This window comes from Scomber japonicus, chromosome 11 (genome assembly GCF_027409825.1).
Source record: "Scomber japonicus isolate fScoJap1 chromosome 11, fScoJap1.pri, whole genome shotgun sequence".
NCBI lineage: Eukaryota > Metazoa > Chordata > Actinopteri > Scombriformes > Scombridae > Scomber > Scomber japonicus.
The window spans coordinates 10,839,625-10,861,442 of NC_070588.1; the positions used below are offsets into that span (position 1 = coordinate 10,839,625).

Sequence of the window (21,818 nt, forward strand, 5' to 3'; positions counted from 1 at the left end):
GGGCTTTTTTTATTTACCTGTTTACATTTTTACACAGGGCCATATACCAATGTATGTAATAAACCTTGAGATATAGTTGTGATTTCCTTTTCAACAGCGGAATTCAAATGTCAGCCCGGGCGCTTCCAGTGTGGTACTGGCCTTTGTGCTCTTCCTCCCTTCATCTGTGATGGAGAGAATGACTGTGGCGACAACTCAGACGAAGCTAACTGTGGTAAATATGGAACATCTATTGCTGTTAAAGATGAAAACTAAGAGGTAACCTTTCATTTAAAACCAGTTGCTAATTGCATTCCCAGCGATCTGTCTTAGTTACATTATCCATTAAACAGCATGCCATCTCTTCTTTAATTTTCTGTTGATTGTACTGTTTAGTGCTAAAACAGTTTTTTGATTAAAGAAGTGGTTGATCAACATAAAAATAATCAAGAACATAATATACCTGATTAACTGTTTATATAATTAATCAAGCAAAAATGCCAAATTGTTTGGACAAAGCAATTTTAGAATGTGAGGGTTTTGAGAGCTCACAATTAAAAAAGTTTGTTAACATTTCAAGGACTAAAGAATGAAGCAATTGAAAAAAACAGTTGAATAGATACATTAATAATGAAAATGACAACACAGGAAGGCAATAATTATGTTTCCTCTAGTGTTCAGCCATGTTTATTCTCTCCACTCGTTATTTATTAAATGAATTGCAAACATAAACTACTTCACTACCTGTTGGATTTTTCATAGGTGTGTAAAACAGTAAAGGCAGTTGTTCATACTGTAACTACTATAATATATACTACAATATACTATAATACTGTAGATTAAACCAGCAGTAGCAATAGTAGTGATGGTTTGCTTCATTCAGTGTAATTCCTTATTGATTGAACCTGCTTTGGCCCTGTTCCTGTTCCTATTTCAGAGACATACATCTGTCTGTCAGGCCAGTTCAAGTGTACCAGGAAACAGAAGTGCATCCCTCTTAACCTCCGCTGCAACGGTCAGGACGACTGTGGAGATGGAGAAGATGAGACAGACTGCCGTAAGGACCTGCATTATTACTTTCAAATTAATTGTCTTCAAATGGCTTTGCTGAGTTCTTAGATGAGTAAGCTTATGGACATATGCTCAATTTGATGTCTCAATAACATAGCAAAACCTTAGATGAAAGTCACTATATAGAAATATTATTTTACATGTTTATGTATTGGATAAACCACCTTAATTGTCTGTTTTTTCATTGTTAATTTACTTCTTTGTTTGGGCAGACCATATGATGCCATTAACAATGCATAGACTTCATTAAGTATTCCAAAGGCAACCCTTGTTATACCCTGTTCTTGTGAAAAGGGATTAGATCTTGAATCACACAGAGGATAAGAACAGATTTTCCCTGCCATGATGTAACTCATCAGAATATCACACCCCATTCAAGTCTCTTAGCCTGCTGCATTGCATGTGATTGCAAGAGGGGTTAGAGTAGGGGGAAAGGGAATGCAAGACAGTAAGGAGGAGAAAAAGCTTTAATTAAAGTGAAGCTAATTACTTCACCCCTTTTTGACTTTCAGCATGATTGGATGTGGTTTTGAATGCAATTTTGTAATGAACACTGCACTGCTGAAATTAAAATGCTATCTGAAACAAAGTGAGGTTTTACAATAGGAAACTACAATACTCAACTGTCAAGGTATGTCACGAAGATGTGTTAGTGGTTTGGAGAAATGAAGGGCTACAGTACCTCACTGGTCCTTACATCACAGTAGATTTTAATGATCACTCTGACATTCAAGTTATTTCTACAAATGTAACTTTCCTTTTGGATAATGACAGCAATAACTTTTTGTTCTTTCACACATACATTCTGTCTTTTTGTCCACAGCTGAGAGCACATGCTCCCCAGACCAGTTCCAGTGCAAGGCCTCCATGCACTGCATCTCCAAACTCTGGGTTTGTGATGAGGACCCTGACTGCGCAGACGGGTCAGATGAGGCTAATTGCGGTGAGTTGTGGAAATCCACTTAACCATAAATCACACTACTCCACTTTTTCAGTTTAAGAGGGAGAAATCTGATTTAATCAGAATTAATTTTACACTTGCCTTCACTCTTGTCTGACTCAGACCTTTTACTTGTTCTCACTGCCTATCTGATTACGCTGAGGGAGAATACCATGAAGGACAACTGTCAGCCTTTAAATACTGAATTCACTCACACAAACACACACGTACAATCAAATTGAATTTCACTACCACAGGTATTTGATCAAAGCCATTATTACGAGGTCAGGTAAACAACCTTGGAAACTTTTACTTCTTCAGTATAAAAACTTCCCTGCACCACCTATTGGGATTATATCTTCTTGACAAACCTAAAATGTATTCAATTAAAACAACTTCACCAGGAATGAAAGGATCAGTAAGAAAGTAATTACCACATACAAATTAGCGGTTGAACTAACTTCCTTGTAATGTTCCCAATGCAATGAGCTTGATGAAACCACAAGTCCTTGTGGTGATATCAGACACTATTATGTCTTTAGTCATAAAAGATGAGGCAAGCTGTCAGCTGCTCTCAAAATCTGTGTCTAAAACTTAATAAAATATAAAATATTAAAATATCAGAAACCAAAGCACTAGTCCAGGACTCATCTACTAGAAGACGATTATTCCCTTTTGAGAATGTGTCCTTTTCATCAAGTTTTTAATTTGCTATTGAAGATTGAAAGGATAGTTTGGAAATCCACTCTGAACCCAGAGTGAATGTTAGATATGGAGTAAAGTACAAAATGCTACTTGTAATTGTTTTCATATTGTACACTTAAAAATGTGCTGCTGTCAAATACTGAGCTGTGAACAAATGTCTGAATGTCTTACTGAAACTTAATGTATTTATGTTTGACAAGTCAGTATCACCAGACCCATGCATATTAAACAATCTACATACTGTAGTAGTTATACACAAATGTTTAACCAATTTAACCTTCAACCTACCAACATATTTAACATACAAGGACTATTGACTGTGGTCCCAGGACCCCAAAAATAAATGACTGTAAAAAAAACACACCATAGCATCATAGCAAAATATTAACATATTTCTTCTAAAAATATGATTAGTTATGTCATAAATCTAATCTGAAAACAAACAAACAAAACATTATTATTGATTATTATTATTAATTAACTGTTACTTATTATTATCAATGATCATTACTATTATTGTACAGTTAATTTGTGTATGTTGTAAAACGAAAATATATACTCTATTTAATATAAATTGCAGCTTTTATCCCAAGTACAGCCTTTCTTCAAAACCTTCAAAATGACTGACAAGGACCTCATGGATAAACTAATCACAGCCATCATAGCAAAATGTTGACTTATTTCTTCTCAAAACATTATTAGTTTTGTAATGAAAAAGGTGTGGGTATAAAAGTGTGCCCCTACTCCCCTTTAATAGTGTGTGCTACTTTAAATTAGAGCCTATGGCAAACATAAACTCAGTAAATAGCTTCATCTATTAAAAAATGCAAAGGTTGAATAAGAGTGCTTTTGACTGGTCCCACAGGGACCCCAGTGCATTGACATTTAAAACAAAAAAGCACTAATTAAAACAGGAACAGAAAACAATGATGTGAAGTCATTATGTAGAAAATGAAAAAACTGGAATGACAGAATAAAGCACATAGATTTGACAAAAGGTCTGCGGTCTGCAGGTACCCCAGTCAGTAGGATTAAGGTTAAGTGAAAGAATGTATCCAAACTGATTCAATGTGGAAATTAGCAGAGAAAAGTAGAATGCAATGTAAACAAACAGTGACACAAATTAATCATAACTCTACCACCAGCAAACACATGAAGTATGTCAGTGTTCAAGTTACACTGTGGTAATTGTGGTATTGTAGCCAGTAGGCCTTCATAGCTGAAATATAGCACTTAATGATCACAGGTGAGTATTTTCCATTATCAGATAATGTATGATATGTCATACAAAACCTGTCAGAACCTTTATTATATTATCACCACCTCTAAAGAGAAATGAAATAAATACATAAATAAACTCAGAACGTTGGACCTGTTTCTAAATAGCTAATTTGCCATTTGCCTGGAAAAAATAACCATGGGAGTATGTTTCCTACATCAATTTCCCCAAACCTTGCTTTTGTGGCTGACATAAGACACCTGCTTCACAAAGGCGTGTGATCAGGAAGGCAAGAGGGTTCGGTTTTAATGCATGGCAGAAATGATAAGAAAGAGCCTGCCGGAATGGATGTACTGGCAGGAGGTGCAGTCCAGCAGCCAACACTACAAGGACTTATTTAGAAACACTGATCTGATACCAAATAACTCACAAGCAGCAGCCTGTGAGCCATGATACATAAAAAACACCCTGCACATGTCCTGATCAGTCATGTTACATGCATTATTGACTAGTTAAACTCAGCCGCACTGACTGGAGTTGCACACGCTGGTTATTAATTTTAATTAATTTTTCATGGTACTGCATTTCTTATATCATTAATTGCAGAATTTGTAAGGCTAAGGGTTATTTATCACTTTCACCTGGCTTTCAAGACCACCCCAGGTCTTGAAAACCAGAAAGGAGAGTTTAGACGAGCCTGCAAGCGCAAAATGAAATGGTTGACAAAAAAGGTTAACAAATATATTGAGTTATAACAAAAACAAATATTTATTTGTGACAAAGTCAATTCTGTTAGTAAAACCAAAAATATTCCACTCCAAAATTATAACACAGGTGGAAAAACTCTGTCCTGTACGTATTCTGTCATTGTGCCTCCTTCTCCTCCTCTCCACAGTGACAAAAGTCATCTGTGCGCAGTGCGCAGCTGGTTAATACCTGCCCTTCAAAGGTATTATTTATAGATGCAGTTAACGTCAGAAATAATACCTTCAGGTTTGGTAAATCACAATGTGTGTGCTAAATAACATATTTGCATTTTCTCCTCCCTGTATTTTGCACACTGGGGTTGAAACGCCTCATATTTCATATTCATTATGGCAAACGTACTAAATGGACAGCGCGTACTATCTTGCACAGTTGCAAGACGCAAACCTCAGTGTGCTGCGTTAGTAGATCAGATGTCAAGTTTGCACACGTTTTTAAAAACACAAACCTTTAGTAAATCAGGCCCCTAGAGTATTATTAAGAGAGGGGTTTTTTTATGTTTGCTTTGATGTTTGACACCTTACTCCTCAATAGATAATTTTATGATTTTAAGTTGGTGGTTTTGCTATTTGTCATGTGTTATTTAGAGTCAATTACTGTGAAAAGAGCCTAATGTTATGCTGTATTTGCTAAATGTCTATCCCACTTGCTGTTGCTTTTACTGATGATTGACTTTAGCCCTTCAAACAGGATTATCTGCAGCGTTTGTCAGCGTCACCTGATTATTCATCACCTGAAGTTCTCAACACTTCAGAGCACAACAAAGAGATAATGCTGTTGTATAGCTATTTTATTCTCACTATGAATTACCCCAGACTGTTCAAGGAAGTGTTGCTTGTTAGCACAGTAATGAGCTCTGACTTAGCAGGGAAATACAGCTTTTTTTCCCTGTGTCACCTCTTTTATATGCTGTAAGTGACTGAACTGCTTCCTAATGAATTGCTTTGCCTCGTGTCCTCTGTTGCTCAACTCAGCTTTCCCCCCTGATTCTCTCCTCCTGCTGTCATGTTGGAAAGAGATCCAGGCAGAATCTGCCACCCTCCTTTTTTGACGCATCTCTTCCCTAACTGATAGCAGCGTTACCTTGGCCATTATCCCTGATGATGCCTCCGCTGAAATGACTTTTTAAAAGGGAGCTCTCAGTTTGACTTTGAAAACCGACCCTGAGGAAGTATTGCTTCAGCAAATATCAAAACATCTGTTCTTTTTGAGGAAAAATGCTTATATTTTTCAATAATTATAACTCAGGTCATTAATATTTAACACTGGAATACCCATTCTGTCAACTGATTGACCCAAGTCTGGTGACCAGGTGCCATTTGAATATTCAGTTTGTTGCGATCTGCAACTCACTGCTAGATGCCACAAAGCTGTTATAAGTCTCTGTAAGTGTTTGCTTTGAGTAATGTTAAAAAAATATTAGTAAATCTATGCAAGAGCAACACAAAACGTTGTGACGTTAGACTGTATATAAATGTAGACAATGCGTCTCCACTTCTAACTGTTGTGCAAAAGTGAAGCCAAAACATCACCTTCCCGTTAGCTGCCATCTTGCTTGTGTGACATCATTTGGAGCTTGAGTCTATACAGTAGAGTCGGGTGGGGACACACCCCTAAGCTGTTGCCTCAAAAGTATAGGTCACTTTTAACCTGGGTTGCAGCCAGCCGCCAGGGGGCGATCAAGATGTTTTGGCTTCACTTTTGGGGCACTGTCTTCACGACCATATTTTACACAGTCAGTGGTCATAACAGACTATTAATGAATTACTCCAATTTGAATGATAAATGATGTACATGACATTTACTGTACTATTGTAATGTTTCCTCAAAATCACAATTTCATAAGTTACAATTTATACTTGACCAGTAGCTCTATATTTTTCCTTGTATGTAAATGTTTGATCCACAAAAAAAAGTTATGTATAATAAAATGATTTTAATTTATTAAAACTATGAGAATTAAAATACACTTGTAAGAAATGTCACAAGTTACAAGCAATTATGAAGAATTATACTATACTATACCTTGTAAATGATTATAACATGTTTTTATAATGTGTTATGATCGGAGCTATAGTTACAGTGCTGTAAGCAGATTATAACACATTATACATATGTTTTAATGCATTATAGATAGGGGCATTATAGAAAGTGTTGGTAAAAATCACAAACAATAAGCTTTAAGTTTCAGAGCATTGAAGTGGAGAGGATGAGTCATGCAGACAAACCAGAGAACCTTGTTTATTATCCTACTTGCACAATTTGCACTTACATATATTGTGAAAAGAAAATATGAGAAAATATCTGTTATTAAATATCAATTAAGAATTTTGGCATTTTTGAACTTAGTACTTACTATATCCAAGTACATTACATTGAATACAAAGAAGCTATGTCCTGATATCCAAAGCAGTCTGTCACAGTCTGAAAGACATGGCATTTAAAATATCAATACCTCACTCTCAGGCCTGCTGTTGGTATTTGTTAGCACTGACAGGACAGTGGAAAAGAAACATAGTTTGTGTTTGGAATACAACAAAGCCAAAATCAGACTCAGCATTTGTTGTTTTCTATATTCCTCTCGGATGTCTTTTTGAAGAAAGTTCAATTTTGCCATCTTCATGTCACAGATTTTGTTGAGGATCATTGGTAGCACGGTCAGGTATTTCATCTTACGGTGTGTTAGCCTCTGGAGTGCACACTGTGTTTTGAACTCAGTGTCAGACTTGCTCGGGGAAACCCTGAGGAAACGATGATTACACCCAGAAAATATGATAGCTAGCACACTATTAATATTCATGCTCTTTGAAGCCATTTTCATCTTTGTGTTTGTTTGCTCCTGATGAAAAAGATGAAAAGACCTGCGGACCTCATGAATTCCGCTGCGAGAATAACAACTGCATCCCAGACCACTGGAGGTGTGACAGCCAGAATGACTGTGGAGACAACTCAGACGAGCAGAACTGCAGTGAGTACCTGACTCGCTCACTTTCTGTCAGCTCAGTTTGTTCATTTATATAGACTGTTGACATTCCACATGCTCTTAGGCAGTGAAGAATTGGACTCTGAAGACACCTGACTGCCCCTCCCACCAACACAACCACCCTAACACCACTCTCCCTTTCTCTGTCTCTCTCTCTCTCACTCAAACACACATATACACACACACACACACATCCTTGTATGTACATTGTTGGTGATGTTTTCCACTATCAAGTCAGCCAGCCTCAACTCTCTCTTTCAAGCTTATTATCTGTGCTATTTCCCCGAGAACAATGTGAGTCTCAGGCTCCTGAGCTCTTGATATCATCTCTTCTCTGTAATTTACTGAGCACATATTCCCTTTTGTTTAGATACTCATCATCTCTTTTAAGAAAACTTTTTATTTTCATCTGAGGTGACACTGTGCACACCTTGTTAAATTTCATATCGTTTGTGGATTCAAGTCCTTGCATATGTGAGTGGGATTGTTTGCCTGCATGTTATATAAGTACGTGCATGCCGTCTGTGTGTTTTTGCTGAGTAACCATAATTTACATGATTTATTAGATGCTTATTCCCCATACCTATTAATGTCACTTAAAATGCAAATAAAAGCCACTCAAGTGTTGGGTGGCAGAGAATTAAGCAGGTGGACCAGCAGACAGTGGAGAGGCTGCAAATCAGATTTTGCTGCAATGCCTGCTGTGAGTCTCTGTTGCAGCACAGCTCATAACACACACCCTGAGTGAGCTAACAATATACGATAACGAGGGGAGGGCCCAGACTGTGGATCTGATGCAGCTGTTTAGCTGCGTCCTAATATTGTCCTTAGGGACAGACTTGCACTAAATGGCAGTTACACAATTTTTGGTATCAGAGAGTATGTTGCCCCCTCAATTGCCAGCGAAGCAATGAATGTATTTACATGCTGATCAGCTTCACTAGTGTTCTCCACTTCTAATACAAAATGACTCTAATTAACTAAAACGATGGTTTTGCCAAGGCATTAGCATGTGATTTTACATACTCACATTTGGCTGATAACTCTATCTGGGGATATCTGTTTGTTGTGTATAGTGCTAGAAAATGAAATACTTCTGGCTTGATTTTGTGTCTTTTGTATTTTTTCCAAACTCAGAACCAGTCACCTGCAACCACAAGGACTTTGCGTGTGCTAACGGAGACTGCATCTCCTCCCGCTTTCGCTGTGATGGGGACTATGACTGCTTAGACAATTCAGATGAGGCCAGTGTTTGAGATATGTGTACCACTTACTTATAAATCAAAGAGGGAGCTGGACCCACACTGGTTCTGTTAATGAGGCACTGATATTTGCAAGACACTAAATTGAAAATGAAATACTGCATACTTCAAAGTAGAAGAACCCTTTTAAATCATAAATCATCATTTTGGACATTTTGCTTTTTCTGATATATTGCTTTTCTCAATATGAATAATCGTGACAAATCATGCTATATCAAATACTCTTATATCACCATCTGTTAAATGATCTATTAAGTCATTAGTCAGTACTGGCTAATATATGAATTACAGGTCAGTTTACAAATGTAATTTTGTGAAGATAATACAAAGGACATTAAAGGATATGAAGACCAAAGTACAATGTGCACTGTCCAAAATACAGTATATATATATTTGGGTACTGTAATTGAGTCTGTAATCTCCCTTAAATGTCTGTTTGTATCTATGCTTGCAGCACAAGAACAGAATAAATATCCCAAGTGGAATGGGGAGTGAAATTGGATGGGTAGTCTGCCACTTGCAAAGAAAATAATCATATTTTAGGCACAATTAATTGTCTCTATCCAAATCTCCTTGTCATGGTCACTGGATTCCAAAACAATGCTAGACAGAAAATATTTATGTGATGAGTTATTGTATCTTCAAGTATATTAGTGCATGAAATAACCTATATTCATTTGCTTTTGGAAAAACAAATCCCCTTAAGAATTTCAGCAAAACAAAAACATAAATATGCTTGAACGTCTTAATTTATAGAGCTTCAAATTGCCATTGTAATTTTACATTCTCATAATATGTGGAGAAATTAACTTAAACTCATGGTGTGAGGACATTTTTGCAGGTTTCTTACAAAAATCCCCATCAGTGATAATAATGCAGCGCAATGCATAATTCAAGGACAAAGGCTTGTTATTACGATTCATTATTCTTGTTAATTTATTGCTCTGTTCAACATTGGCATGGCAATTTTTATATGTAATCCTTCCCCATGCAAAGCAGTGCAACCCTAATTAACCCTTTATTATGTGTCTCCCCAGTGGCAGCTTTCTGGGTCAGCACAGTCAAATAGTTTCAGGAACACAAGTTGCCTTTTAACGGCCTTTATAATAACACTGATTATTAAATGCTGTTATTTACAGGGGTCTTGATGTGGGTAGATTGCCCATCCAATTATTATGTTGAGAACAGTCAATATTTTCTTGAGTATTGAGTTTTAGTTGTGACCTGTACTAAGTAGAAATAGTTACTCTACTCTAAACTTTAGACTTAACATCTTTTATTTACATAAACGGATGCAAACAACAGTATGTATTCAATGTTAGGAGATATTCACAAGTGTATATACATAAAGTTATATAAAATAAGTATATATATTTATTTATATATATAAATACAGAGAGACGTTCGTACGTATATACACATGCATACATTATACAGAACAAGTATGAGTACAAAAGTGCAACAGGTTTATGTATTTATAATATGCTTTGTTTCATGTTTGATTTTACTATTTCTTGTTTTTAGAACCACAAAAAGTCTGTATTTTGTAGTTTAATCATTATAATTATTAAAATAGTTTTGTTAATTCATAGAGTAGTTGTTCATGTGCATATTATGAATGCTTGTATCACAATGTATATTCATACTGAATCCAACATGTCAAAAAGTTCAATTTCTTTATGATTTGTTTGTTGGGCACAAACATGCAAAATGTTGATTTTCAGAAGAAGAAAACCTCTTAGTCATTCTCAGACTTTTAAACAGTGAAGGCTAACATTTTCTCTGAAAGACTACTGGCCCAGAATTCAAACCACAAAGGTCTCCCCACCTATTCAACACTTTCAAGCCCTGAAATCCAAACATTATGAAAAATGAACCTTGCTTTGAATATATTTCATAGCAGTTACATTATGAGTTGTACTTGTACTATAATGGGGGCCAGAGCCAAGAAAGATATTTCATAGATTAAAAGTGTTTTCTTCTACCAGTAACCATGCACTGTATGATCATTTTAATGTGAAGGAGATCTCCTACCATATATTAACATCATCTTTCACTTTATTGGTTCACAGAAAGGCTGCGAGGCACGCTGTGCAGATGACCAGTTTCGGTGCAACAACAACCTCTGCATCTCGCAGAAATGGCTTTGTGATGGCCAAGAAGATTGTAAGATGGGAGAGGATGAGAAAAACTGCCAGGGAACAGGTGCAACACTTATAGTCTATCAAAGACCGGTACTGAGTTTTAGTTCTGAGAACCAGTTTACACATTGCCTGTTTCTAAGCCTTTTATTTTCAGGAATGTTTTTACTATTCCTTAAAAGTTTAGTTTTAACAATACAGTAATATTTAACAATACATGCAATAAGTAGACCTTATTACATGGACAAATCCATTATATTTTGTGACACTGGCTTAATCATTGTACCACATAAATTCAAATTTGATTGAAGAAATGTTCCCCCCTATTATCATCTATTCTTTAAGACACCCTAGAGATACAGTAAAAAATATAAGTTGAATTTTCTTAGACTTAATTTAACTATTCAGTACTATTTAGTACTTCCATGCTAATTTTCAGCCCTTGCAAAGAAAATGTTCTGCAGTACAATATGTGATAATTATGTGGAGAAGTAGAAATCTCTCTCTACTGCTGATTTAATCCATTGAGTCCCATCGTTCATTACTGACCAAGTACTGTGAAGTACTTTATTCATCACCAGGTAGTACATGTTATGTAATCTTGCTGGCCTGCAGGACAACACTGTACTATATTTAGAAGTCAGGAGTTCCAATAATCTCTCTCCAGCATCACCATGATGTGGAGTTTTCCACTTGTTCATATTAAAAACTGAAAAGGTTTCACTTGAGTGATCTCTAAGTGAGAAAAGGCCAACTTGTTCCTGACTGATATGCTTTGTTCATACCCAGTAGTTCCTTCGTGCTCTGTGAACGAGTACGTGTGTGCCAGTGGAGGGTGTGTGTCAGCCAGCCTACGGTGTGATGGACATGACAACTGTCTGGATGGCTCAGATGAGGTCAGTACAGTTTAACACAATTCAATATTCTGTATTTCTTCTGACTATTTCCTGTCTGTTCCCAGCAATTGTATGACTTTTAAATAGTTTAGCATCACTTTCAGTCATGGATCAACCCAGCTTAAAATTGTTCAGTGAATAGTTTTTTTTTTCTGATTTCAGCTGACATCACTAGAATTGACCATTTTGCTGATTTGTGGTATTTCTATGCTGACAGATTGGCTGTGTAAAGGAGTGCAGAGAAGATGAGTTTCTATGTCTGAATCGTGCTCACTGTATCCCTCGGCGCTGGCGCTGTGATGACGTTTTAGACTGCATGGACCACAGTGATGAGGAAAACTGCAGCCAGGGTAGGTGTGAGTGTGACCCAACAGTACATGAGTGTGTTAATGCTTTCTGGGAAAAAACAAAAAAGATTGTCAGTTGCTAACTGACGATGTCATGTAAACCATTTAACAGCCTTTACTATAAAAGGAAGACAGGGAAGATAGGAACATGTTTGGCAGATGTAAATAAGATAATGAGAGATTTGAGAAGAGATGGAAGACAAAAATGTATGTTATACTTTGTTTTTTGTGAGAAAAAATGATCTAAGGCTGTCAGGACCGTTATGCAAAATGATCAGTCATTATAAATCTTGTCATGTACACTTTTTTTGAGTCACACCTTCTACAACCTTGAATGCACTTTTCTACCAGGGTTAGTCATAAAAGTCTGGGGGAGAGTATCACTTATCTGTGTAATTGCAGGAGCTTTCTTCTGCCGTGCTGATGAATTCATTTGCAACAACACCTTATGCAAACTCCACACATGGGTGTGTGACGGCAAGGACGATTGCGGAGATAATTCTGACGAAGACGTAGACATGTGTGGTGGGTTGAATTGTCACTCAGAAGGCTTTCCTTTGAAGACAATTGATGCATATTTTATAAGGCACTACTTTTCTTTTTCCTAAGAGGGAATATTTCATTGTCTTTTCATACAAGATTCCATACAGTTTTTTTTTTTTTTTTGAAAGTCATATCCATTAGCTTTTTGTGTCTTTTCATCTACAGCAAAACTTCCCTGTCCTCCTACAAGGCCATTCCGTTGCAGAAACAATCACGTGTGTCTGCGCACGGATCAAGTCTGCAACAAAGTGGATGACTGTGGTGACAACTCGGATGAAGAAGAGTGTGGTGAGCATAAATAAAGCTGCGATAAGCAAACTGTTATATGAAAGTACAGTTAAAAAGAAAGCCATTTTTTTTAAAACACAGTGCACAAGTTTACTTCTATTATTAGATAACCAAGCTCCCCAGACGCACTTATCCCACAGTACAGATACGGTTTCATTCTAATTGAAAATACAGTAATCTTATCAGCCAAAAGCATTAATTAGGGATGGGAAAGAAATTGGCATCCCATGACCGCTGTTCATTATGAGTGTCGTCATGCAGACAGGAAATTATCCAACCCGACCTTTTTAGCACATGACCCCTGAAAAGAATCGGTATCACATTTTGTCCATGTGAGCTGTGAACTGTTGAACCAAAGGGTGATTTTTCTCTCTCAGATTATTCAACTTTAATGATTTTAAAGGCCTGAAGAGGTCAGTTTATCCAAGAAAAAGAAAAGAAATGACATTTTTGACTTCTCATTCCATGTGTGGTGTCCTTTGATATAAAATATCAAACACCATCTGGGTTAGTAAATGTTAACATGCCCAGTAGTTTTCTGATGATGTGGGATCCTGACCCTTAATACATAAGAGGATTCTTGACGCTGAACTGACCTGGACTTACACTACTTTATATCATGCAGTCATGCACAGTTTCAAATATTATGAAAAAGCATGTTTTCTCTGAAGATTTATTAATTTCATTTTTTTTTCTTCTCATGCTTAATTACATGATTTTGAAGTATCTGCCACTTAGTGAGATTTACAAGTTTCATTGTAAAACATTTGGTGTACGCAACATAGTTTAGGTTCAAATTAATTTAGTTCATTTTACTCTTTTTTTTTTACTCTAATATGCCCAAAGGCACAACCACTGCAGGTCTTTTTATCATAGTATCCTGACATGTTCCCCCTGCTGTGAATGACGACATGGAACAGGCCAAAAAGGAAGGGACAAATCACATCATTCATCTTTTACTCTTTCATTCTCTCTGTCCTCCCTTCTTTTTCCTCTCTGATTCCATTGATACAACCATCAATCTCTTACCTCACTCCATTACCTCCCTCTATTGTATGCCTCTTCCCTCCATCCATCCCCTCAATCTCACCTTAATCCCGTCATCCTCTCCGTTCACCTCTCTATCAATTAATTCTGTTCCTTCCCTTCCTTTGCTCCTTTGTGCTCAGGGTGGATGTCAAACTCTCATTCTTTGTCTGTGTATTTTGTGAGGAAAGATGACAACTGTGATGTTAATTCAAGTAAACTGATGACCAAAGACAAAAAAATATGCAAAGTACCTTGACAATTTTGCAGGCTAGAAAATGAGCAAACAGCTGTTTCTGTGATCGTGTCTGTCTTTTATTGTAGCAACTGTTACAATGTCAGTGTTGACTCCATGAGTTAAAAATGATCAGAAAGAAGTGATTTTGTGGATGGATTTTGTTTCACAGCCAGTAACAAAGGTAATCTGGGATATTTAAGAAATATGAGATTTATTTAAACAGCAGTTTTAAAAAAAATTATAAGATAGTGTAGCTAGTAAACCACCAAATATTTATCTCCTTGAGTTTTAACAATACTGTAATTATTATCAGACTTTGGACATGTTCATGTTATACTACACTATCTCTTGAAACTAAAAGCCACATATTTGTATATTTGATGCTGTTTAGGTACAGTAGGTTATGAATTCTTGTCTTTTAAACTGATACTGTGTGTACTAAAGCAGAGGTGGTGGCTGGAAGACCTCGACCTTGTGGGAAGACAGAGTTCACCTGCAGTAATCGACGCTGTATTCCAATCCAGCTGCAGTGTGACCTCTTCAGCGACTGCGGTGATGGCGGCTCGGATGAGCAAGACTGCAAGGCCCGTAAGCACAGAGCCAATTGACTTAAGCAACCAGATCAAAGGAGTGTTAGGAAGAGATGAAAAGTACCGAATGTCACCACAATGTTATCAGGAAGCTCAGCAATCTCCTCATTTTAGATGTGATGTTTTGTTATTTATGGTAATATATGTATGCCAATGTTTGAGGTGTGTTATGTACTATATGAAAGAGGATGATGTCCTCTTGGCTTTTGCACATCAAAAGAAAAGCACAGCAGGTGTCTAAGATGCAGAGGACTGATGTGTAATCAAAGTCCTATCTTTATTTGTAGTATCCAGCGGCGATGTATGTGGAAAGAAAACAAATCCATGTGGAGAGGATGCAATTTGCAACCAGACAAATATTATTGCTGTATGTCAATGCAAACCGGGCTTCAAGAGGAACCAAAAGACGAATCAATGTGAAGGTAGTATATGGTCAATTTTGTTCTGTCTTCCTATAATAACAGTAAATGATATAACAAATACTGGTATCTGACCACATCAGAGATACGTGTTAAATTGCTTGTGGTATCTCATATCTTTTTCATGCACATTTGTGATAAAGAACAGTTGATACAACATGTTGAGGGCTGGTAGTTAATTTATCGTTTTTTCATGAATCAGCCAGGTTCAGCTGTAAAGAATAAATCAGGTTTTGGTGTCACAACCTTAAGGCCTTATGAGTAGAGCCAACCAAATACATCTGAGAACGGGAGAAAAACCTAAGCCTACTGCTTACTGTAGCAATACATTGTTAATGTGGACTCAAATAATGTAGGTTAAGCCTATTGTCAAATTATGTCAAAACATGCCAAACTATGGCCTCTAGTTTCACTGCAGTGAACTGGAAGTAATATATCAGATAGAAAAAAGATACATAATATATAATATAGTAGATAAATTAAAAGAAAGCTAAAGATGGCTAATGTAATACAATTAAATACTGGTAAGTGTGAGCCACTTTAGGAGTGCTGTAAGAATGTATTAAATATTTGCTTTCCAAATGTTTCCCACCCACACCCTCTCCATAATGCATGTTTGCTTGTTATGTCTACTTCCACTGAACTTGTACATTTTAGATGAAGGATATCGCTTTCAGTCATTTAGTCTTAAGAGATGATAGCTTTTATTGTTTTGTCAACCCTGTGAACTGGTTCTGTTTTTCCAGTTAAGGTTTCTTTTGTTAAGTAATTAAGGTTCAAGGGTGCCACTTACAGATAAAATGTAAATAAGGCACAGACTGTATTTCTGGCTTATGCATATCTTTTGGCCTTGGTATATTTGTTCCGTGCTAGCATATATTTATTATGAATTTCTCCTCATCTCTAAATGTGTTTAAAGTGTTTCATCAACGACAAAAATATGAATAAATACTTTGGAGCATTTATAGTCAAAGAAACTTTTCCTAAAGCAACTTTTTTTCTTAAATGAGTTGTTCTCACTTTTCTTTCCAGAGATAAATGAATGTCTGCAGTTTGACACGTGTCCTCATTATTGCACAAACACTAAAGGATCTTTTAAGTGCACATGCGACAGAAATTATAAGGAGATCAATGGCAACTGCATAGCAAAAGGTAAGGTCCTAAAGTTTAATATCAAACATTCCTCTGTATACTGCACACTTGCTAAATTGGTGATATGAACTTGTTACAAGATTACAACGTTAAAGTGTATGTGTATGTGCTGTGCATAAACTGTTGTCTAATACCTAAAATGGAATTCAACCAATTATCTCATGTTTTCTTTCTTTCTTTTTTTTTTACACATTAATAACTCACCGGGCAGGACCAGAAGAACGAGTGCTCTACATAGCTAATGATACTGAAATCCGAAGTTTTGTGTATCCATTTAACCAGAGCCATGGACACAAACTGCTCACTCACATTGAGGACAATGCCCGCATTATTGGGATGGATGCTCTGTTTCACCACCAAAAGTTCATCTGGGCTACCCAATTTAACCCTGGTGGGATTTTTTACAAAGAAACTCTAGACAGAAGTCAAACTAAAACAAATGTCAGAAACATTGTAAGTATATTTAACCTGTGAGTGTGCTAATGACTGTTTTAGTTTTTTTGTTATTTTTTAAAAAAATGCAACGTACTTTCAATGTACTGTGTATAGTATACTTTTTGCTGAGACATTAAGAATCAATTTTTTTTTTTCAAAGTCCACCTTTGTGTAAATATGTTTGACTATTGTAATTATGATTAACATAAAATCTGAGTGTAAAATGCAATGACTCTTTATGTTGTCTGTCAATTCAAGATTAGGCGATAATAATTAACTTACATATATTTTTATACAGTAGACTGCATTGTGCTACATGTCTCCCTGCTATTTCTTTTATTCATTTTTACAACCATTAATGTGAATGTACTGCATATAGTAACACTGACCAGAGTACTGACTTTTGTGGCTGTTATTGGTTGCAGTGTTCAGACTTTCGACGCCCCAGAGATATTTCTGCTGACTGGATCACGGGCAATATTTATTGGACTGATCACTCACGGATGCACTGGTTCAGCTATTACACGGCCCACTGGACTAAGTTACGATACTCCATAAATGTGGGCCAGCTTAAGGGACCAAATTGCACCCGCTTGATCACTGACATAGCAGGAGAGCCTTACGCCATCGCTGTCAACCCATCCCGAGGGTAAGTTTTGTAGTTTGAACTGGTAAAACACATGCCCAACTTCCATTTATAAAATTTTTTTTCACTCATTTATTGAGAATCCTGTGGCTAAGTCTCTATTCCATTTTCAATGTCATTTTAAATGCAACTTTTTATGTTTCATATTATTGAATGTTGTGTGGTGTTTTTTGCCCTGATTTAAAAAGAAAAAAAAATTGATGCCAGAACAAATTCTTTTCAACAATCACTCAACATGACCAGCATCTACACTGAAGGGCGTCCATGGCAATTACAATAGCTACAGTATCACATGATTCATTGTTGTAGAAAAACATTAAGATATGGACCTTTGTCAGTGTGTCAGTTTTAAATAATGTAGAGAGGCACTGTTAATTGGAAAGTGTAATCAATTGGGTATTGATCAGTGCTCTTTTAAAAAGTATGTCGGAGAAAGAAAAGTATGGCAGTAGCTCAATCGTTAAATCATATGTTACTGCTCATTACTTAGTGTTACTCAAGCCTGCTCAGTCAGAGGTGCCCTTCCAACAGCAATAAAGTCGTCACATTGACATGATGCTGTGATACCTCACTGTGTTGAGTCTTTCCACACGCTTTCATTAGCCTCCTCGCCCTCTCATACTTCAGCAGTTGGCAAGTGTTATGTAAAAGCATTATTTGTCCTCAGTGTTGTTGGATTTCAATTTCCATTTGACCATTCAATATTACATCAGACACATCACTATGGACAGAAGGATTTATAAGAAGCTGTACTGAGAAAGATAAAATGTGATGAAGTAGCTGCGATGCAGTTGGTCATGATTGTGTTATATGCATGTAATATGCATGCATTGTATTTATTAGGCTATAAAGATACAGCGGTGTATTTCTATGCGTACTGTCTACTATATTTTACGAGGAGATGTTGTCAGGGAGGTACAGTTTTTCTCATTGTGTCTTGCAGGATGATGTACTGGAGTGTAATAGGTGATCACTCTCACATAGAGGAGTCTGCCATGGATGGCTCCTTACGCAGAGTGCTCTTAGTGAAAAATCTCAGAAGACCCACTGGTAGGTATTTCTATTAAAGCCCAGAAATTATTTCCTTTGAAACATGTTTCTTTCGTGTGATTACCTTGGCACATTGAAGGTCCCTTGTGAAGTTGTCATAAAAACTGGCAAAGTAATGTTTACATTAGCTGTTTTTCTCTGCAGTTGTCATTGTCTATCCTTGAAACTGAATCTTGTAAATTTTACTTACTCATAAACTTGCATTGTTTCACTACATCAGCACTTTTACTCTTAAATCTTTGTAAATTCTATAGTGCATAAAATGACATTTGATCCATTTGTCATAGTGCTGAATGCTATCCACAGGAGCAAGTGTCATCAGGCTCCCCAGTCTAGAGTACATTTTGACCCATATTGCATTGTATCACTATGGCGAATACGCATATTTTTATACATATGTACTCAATATTATATATTATACAGACAGCACTGCCATAGTACCATGCCAATGTATTCACTTTTAAAGTAGAAGCTTTGATATGGTGGCTAAAGATAAATAAAACACCACCAAGTAGATTTATGTGGTATGAAGTATTTTATAGCCACTTAGAATGAGTTGGTTTGTCTACAGGGAGACACTTAGTGCTGATCTAGTTTTGAAGAGCTGCTTTGGCCTCCTTTAATTCAAGGGACCCATGCTTTGTCTTGGTCACAGAAAAAGGAATTCATCATCTGCAGAAAAAGGCAAACCTATTTAAATGCCACAATCAGGTGCTCAATTATCCAGTCAGACTTTTAGGAGAAAGTAAAAGTGAGTCACTGGTTTGAAATTGTAATGTAGGCATTCCATCAAACGTGCAGTGCACAATACGATTTTGACGCAAGAAAATTGGATATTGAATGCAAACAGCCAGGAGGAGATAGAATCAAAAAAGGGTTGCTCCGATTCTGCTACATATAACTGTCCTGACCTAAAGGTCTCCTGCATTGAGGGATTCCATGATGATCTCTTTGTAATTTGTAAGGTAGATAAATCTCTTTCCTTCATCCTCCCACAGGGCTAGCCATTGATTATTTCAACCAACGTTTGTACTGGGCTGATCCTGAGCTCTCACAGATAGGGAGCATGAGATTGGATGGCTCAGACCCTCTGGTGACAATCAGTGAAAGACACGGTAATACCAGCTAACAAACTACAACTACTCTTTTCAAACACATAACTTTTCATCATGTTTTTTTTTTTGTTTGTTTTTTTTTTGGATCAAATAATTGCAACAATAACATTGTTTGTATGTCTCACAGCTTCTAAGCAGTTAATTAAGATCAATCTGCCCACACTGCACATTCTTGCTTCTTCTCTATCCCAAGGCTGCAAGCGTACAGAAAGGGTTACTTTCTTTTTTCTGCTGGATTTACAGGAATCTCTCAACCATACAGAATTGATATATTTGAAGACTACATCTACGGAACTGGACTAAAGCATGAGGTCTTCAAGATTCACAAGTACGGCAAACAGTCGGTTGAATTTTTCAATTTGGGTGTGGAGAAGCCCACTAATGTCTTGATCTCCCACCGTTACAAACAACAAGATGGTAAGTTGTCTTTAAGTTTTGAGTAAAATGTATTCATGAAATATATAATTGTTCTGTGGAGGAATTACAGAGACAAATTATAGTTATAATAAAGCTGGGCTGACGTCCCAATGAGGATGATCATGGTTTTACACCTTTTATACATTTTGTTAGTTTTCAATGTGTTTTCATAGTTTAAGTTTCACTTCTTATTTCTTGGAAGTATTGTTTTTATTGTTTGTTGTTGTTTCTCTTCGCATTAAAGAAAAGTTTTTTTTAAAGTATGAACAAAACATATTGGGGAGGGCAAACTACTGGCTCTAGAGAGGACCATTTCATGTTTTGTGAGTTTTGTGGCCACTGTGGATTCTAAAGGGAGACAATCTGCAACCTCAGCGCCTGATGCCACTGAATCCTACACACTGCTCCTTTAAAAAATAAATACACCTATTCATCTTATTTCTTATCATGCAACACCGTGCACGCATGTCCACCCTGATGCTACTGAATCCTACACACTGCTCCTTTAATAAATAAATACATCTATTCATTACTACTTCATTCCTACTACTTATTTCTTATCATGCAACACTGTGCATGCATGTCCATGTTAATTAATAATGCAATATATATAACGTGTTTAAAGGCATCAAAAGAAATAGTACAGAGTTTCTCAAAATACGGTTGATTGAAGTTTTCTTTGAGACTTGCCACATTTCCATGTGTGCAAAATATATTTAGAAAAACAAAACAAAGAAAAAACACATTTTGGCAGGAAATATATGTTTTTTTCCAACTCCTCCCTCCCACTTTCTTCATGTATTGTATTACACCAGCCCCAGTTATTTGCTACATTTCTGGTGTTAATAGTTAGAGAGCATCAGTCAGCTCAGTCTTGGTCAGTTTTTCACTTAAAGGGCAGCTGTTCCATCCCCCAGAGACTCATTAGACCAACGGTGTAGTGTGTTGTGTGTAGCATGTAGTGTGTAGTCTGCAGGCAGAAAATATGCACATCTTACAAAAAGCTATGACATGAAAGCTTGATGTCTTCAGCAAAAGCCTAAGAACGATTAGATTTATTTTCATCTTTCACTGTCATAAATTGTGCATGGAATCAGATTATTTTAATTATATATGTATAACATAGGGCAAAAGAGTGAAATACAGTAGATCAAAATAATAGTATTGTATGTTTTTTTTAGTTTTTTTAAAATTTTATTTAAATAACATTAGCATATTGCTGCTCCCTTTCTCATGGCTTTTTTCTGTGTTTGGCTTCTGGTGTCATGATTATAATACATACATATATTTATATACTTGAAATGTCTTATGCATCTGCAGATTGGGAACAGTTCCTTGGCCTCTTTTGTGGTCTGTTAGATGTTTCGTGTTGCTTTGAATTGAAACTTTTATTTTCACCTGTTTTTTACATACACAGTCATACCCTGTCTCTCTCATAGCTTGCACATGCTGATTATCAGTATTGAACCTAATACAAACACCTTTGTGGTTGTATACCTATTGAAGGCAGCAGCATGAAAAGCACTTCAAAGTGCTGCTATTAAATTAGACAACAAGAAATTCCTCACACGTTCCACAATGGTTGATTATT

General features: G+C 36.5%; 1 protein-coding gene across 1 annotated transcript in view; it reads left to right on the forward strand.

Moving 5' to 3' along the window:
* lrp1bb (low density lipoprotein receptor-related protein 1Bb) overlaps positions 1-21,818 on the forward strand; it is a 204,709-nt gene that overhangs the window by 168,282 nt on the left and 14,609 nt on the right. The window contains exons 65-82 of the mRNA XM_053329127.1: positions 98-214; positions 917-1,036; positions 1,874-1,993; positions 7,531-7,647; positions 8,800-8,906; positions 10,997-11,129; positions 11,855-11,961; positions 12,179-12,311; positions 12,711-12,833; positions 13,017-13,139; positions 14,848-14,991; positions 15,281-15,415; positions 16,445-16,564; positions 16,776-17,017; positions 17,425-17,648; positions 18,589-18,695; positions 19,694-19,810; positions 20,054-20,227. Coding sequence (XP_053185102.1) covers positions 98-214; positions 917-1,036; positions 1,874-1,993; positions 7,531-7,647; positions 8,800-8,906; positions 10,997-11,129; positions 11,855-11,961; positions 12,179-12,311; positions 12,711-12,833; positions 13,017-13,139; positions 14,848-14,991; positions 15,281-15,415; positions 16,445-16,564; positions 16,776-17,017; positions 17,425-17,648; positions 18,589-18,695; positions 19,694-19,810; positions 20,054-20,227 — 2,463 coding nt within the window. The remainder of the gene's footprint in view (positions 1-97; positions 215-916; positions 1,037-1,873; positions 1,994-7,530; positions 7,648-8,799; positions 8,907-10,996; positions 11,130-11,854; positions 11,962-12,178; positions 12,312-12,710; positions 12,834-13,016; positions 13,140-14,847; positions 14,992-15,280; positions 15,416-16,444; positions 16,565-16,775; positions 17,018-17,424; positions 17,649-18,588; positions 18,696-19,693; positions 19,811-20,053; positions 20,228-21,818) is intronic.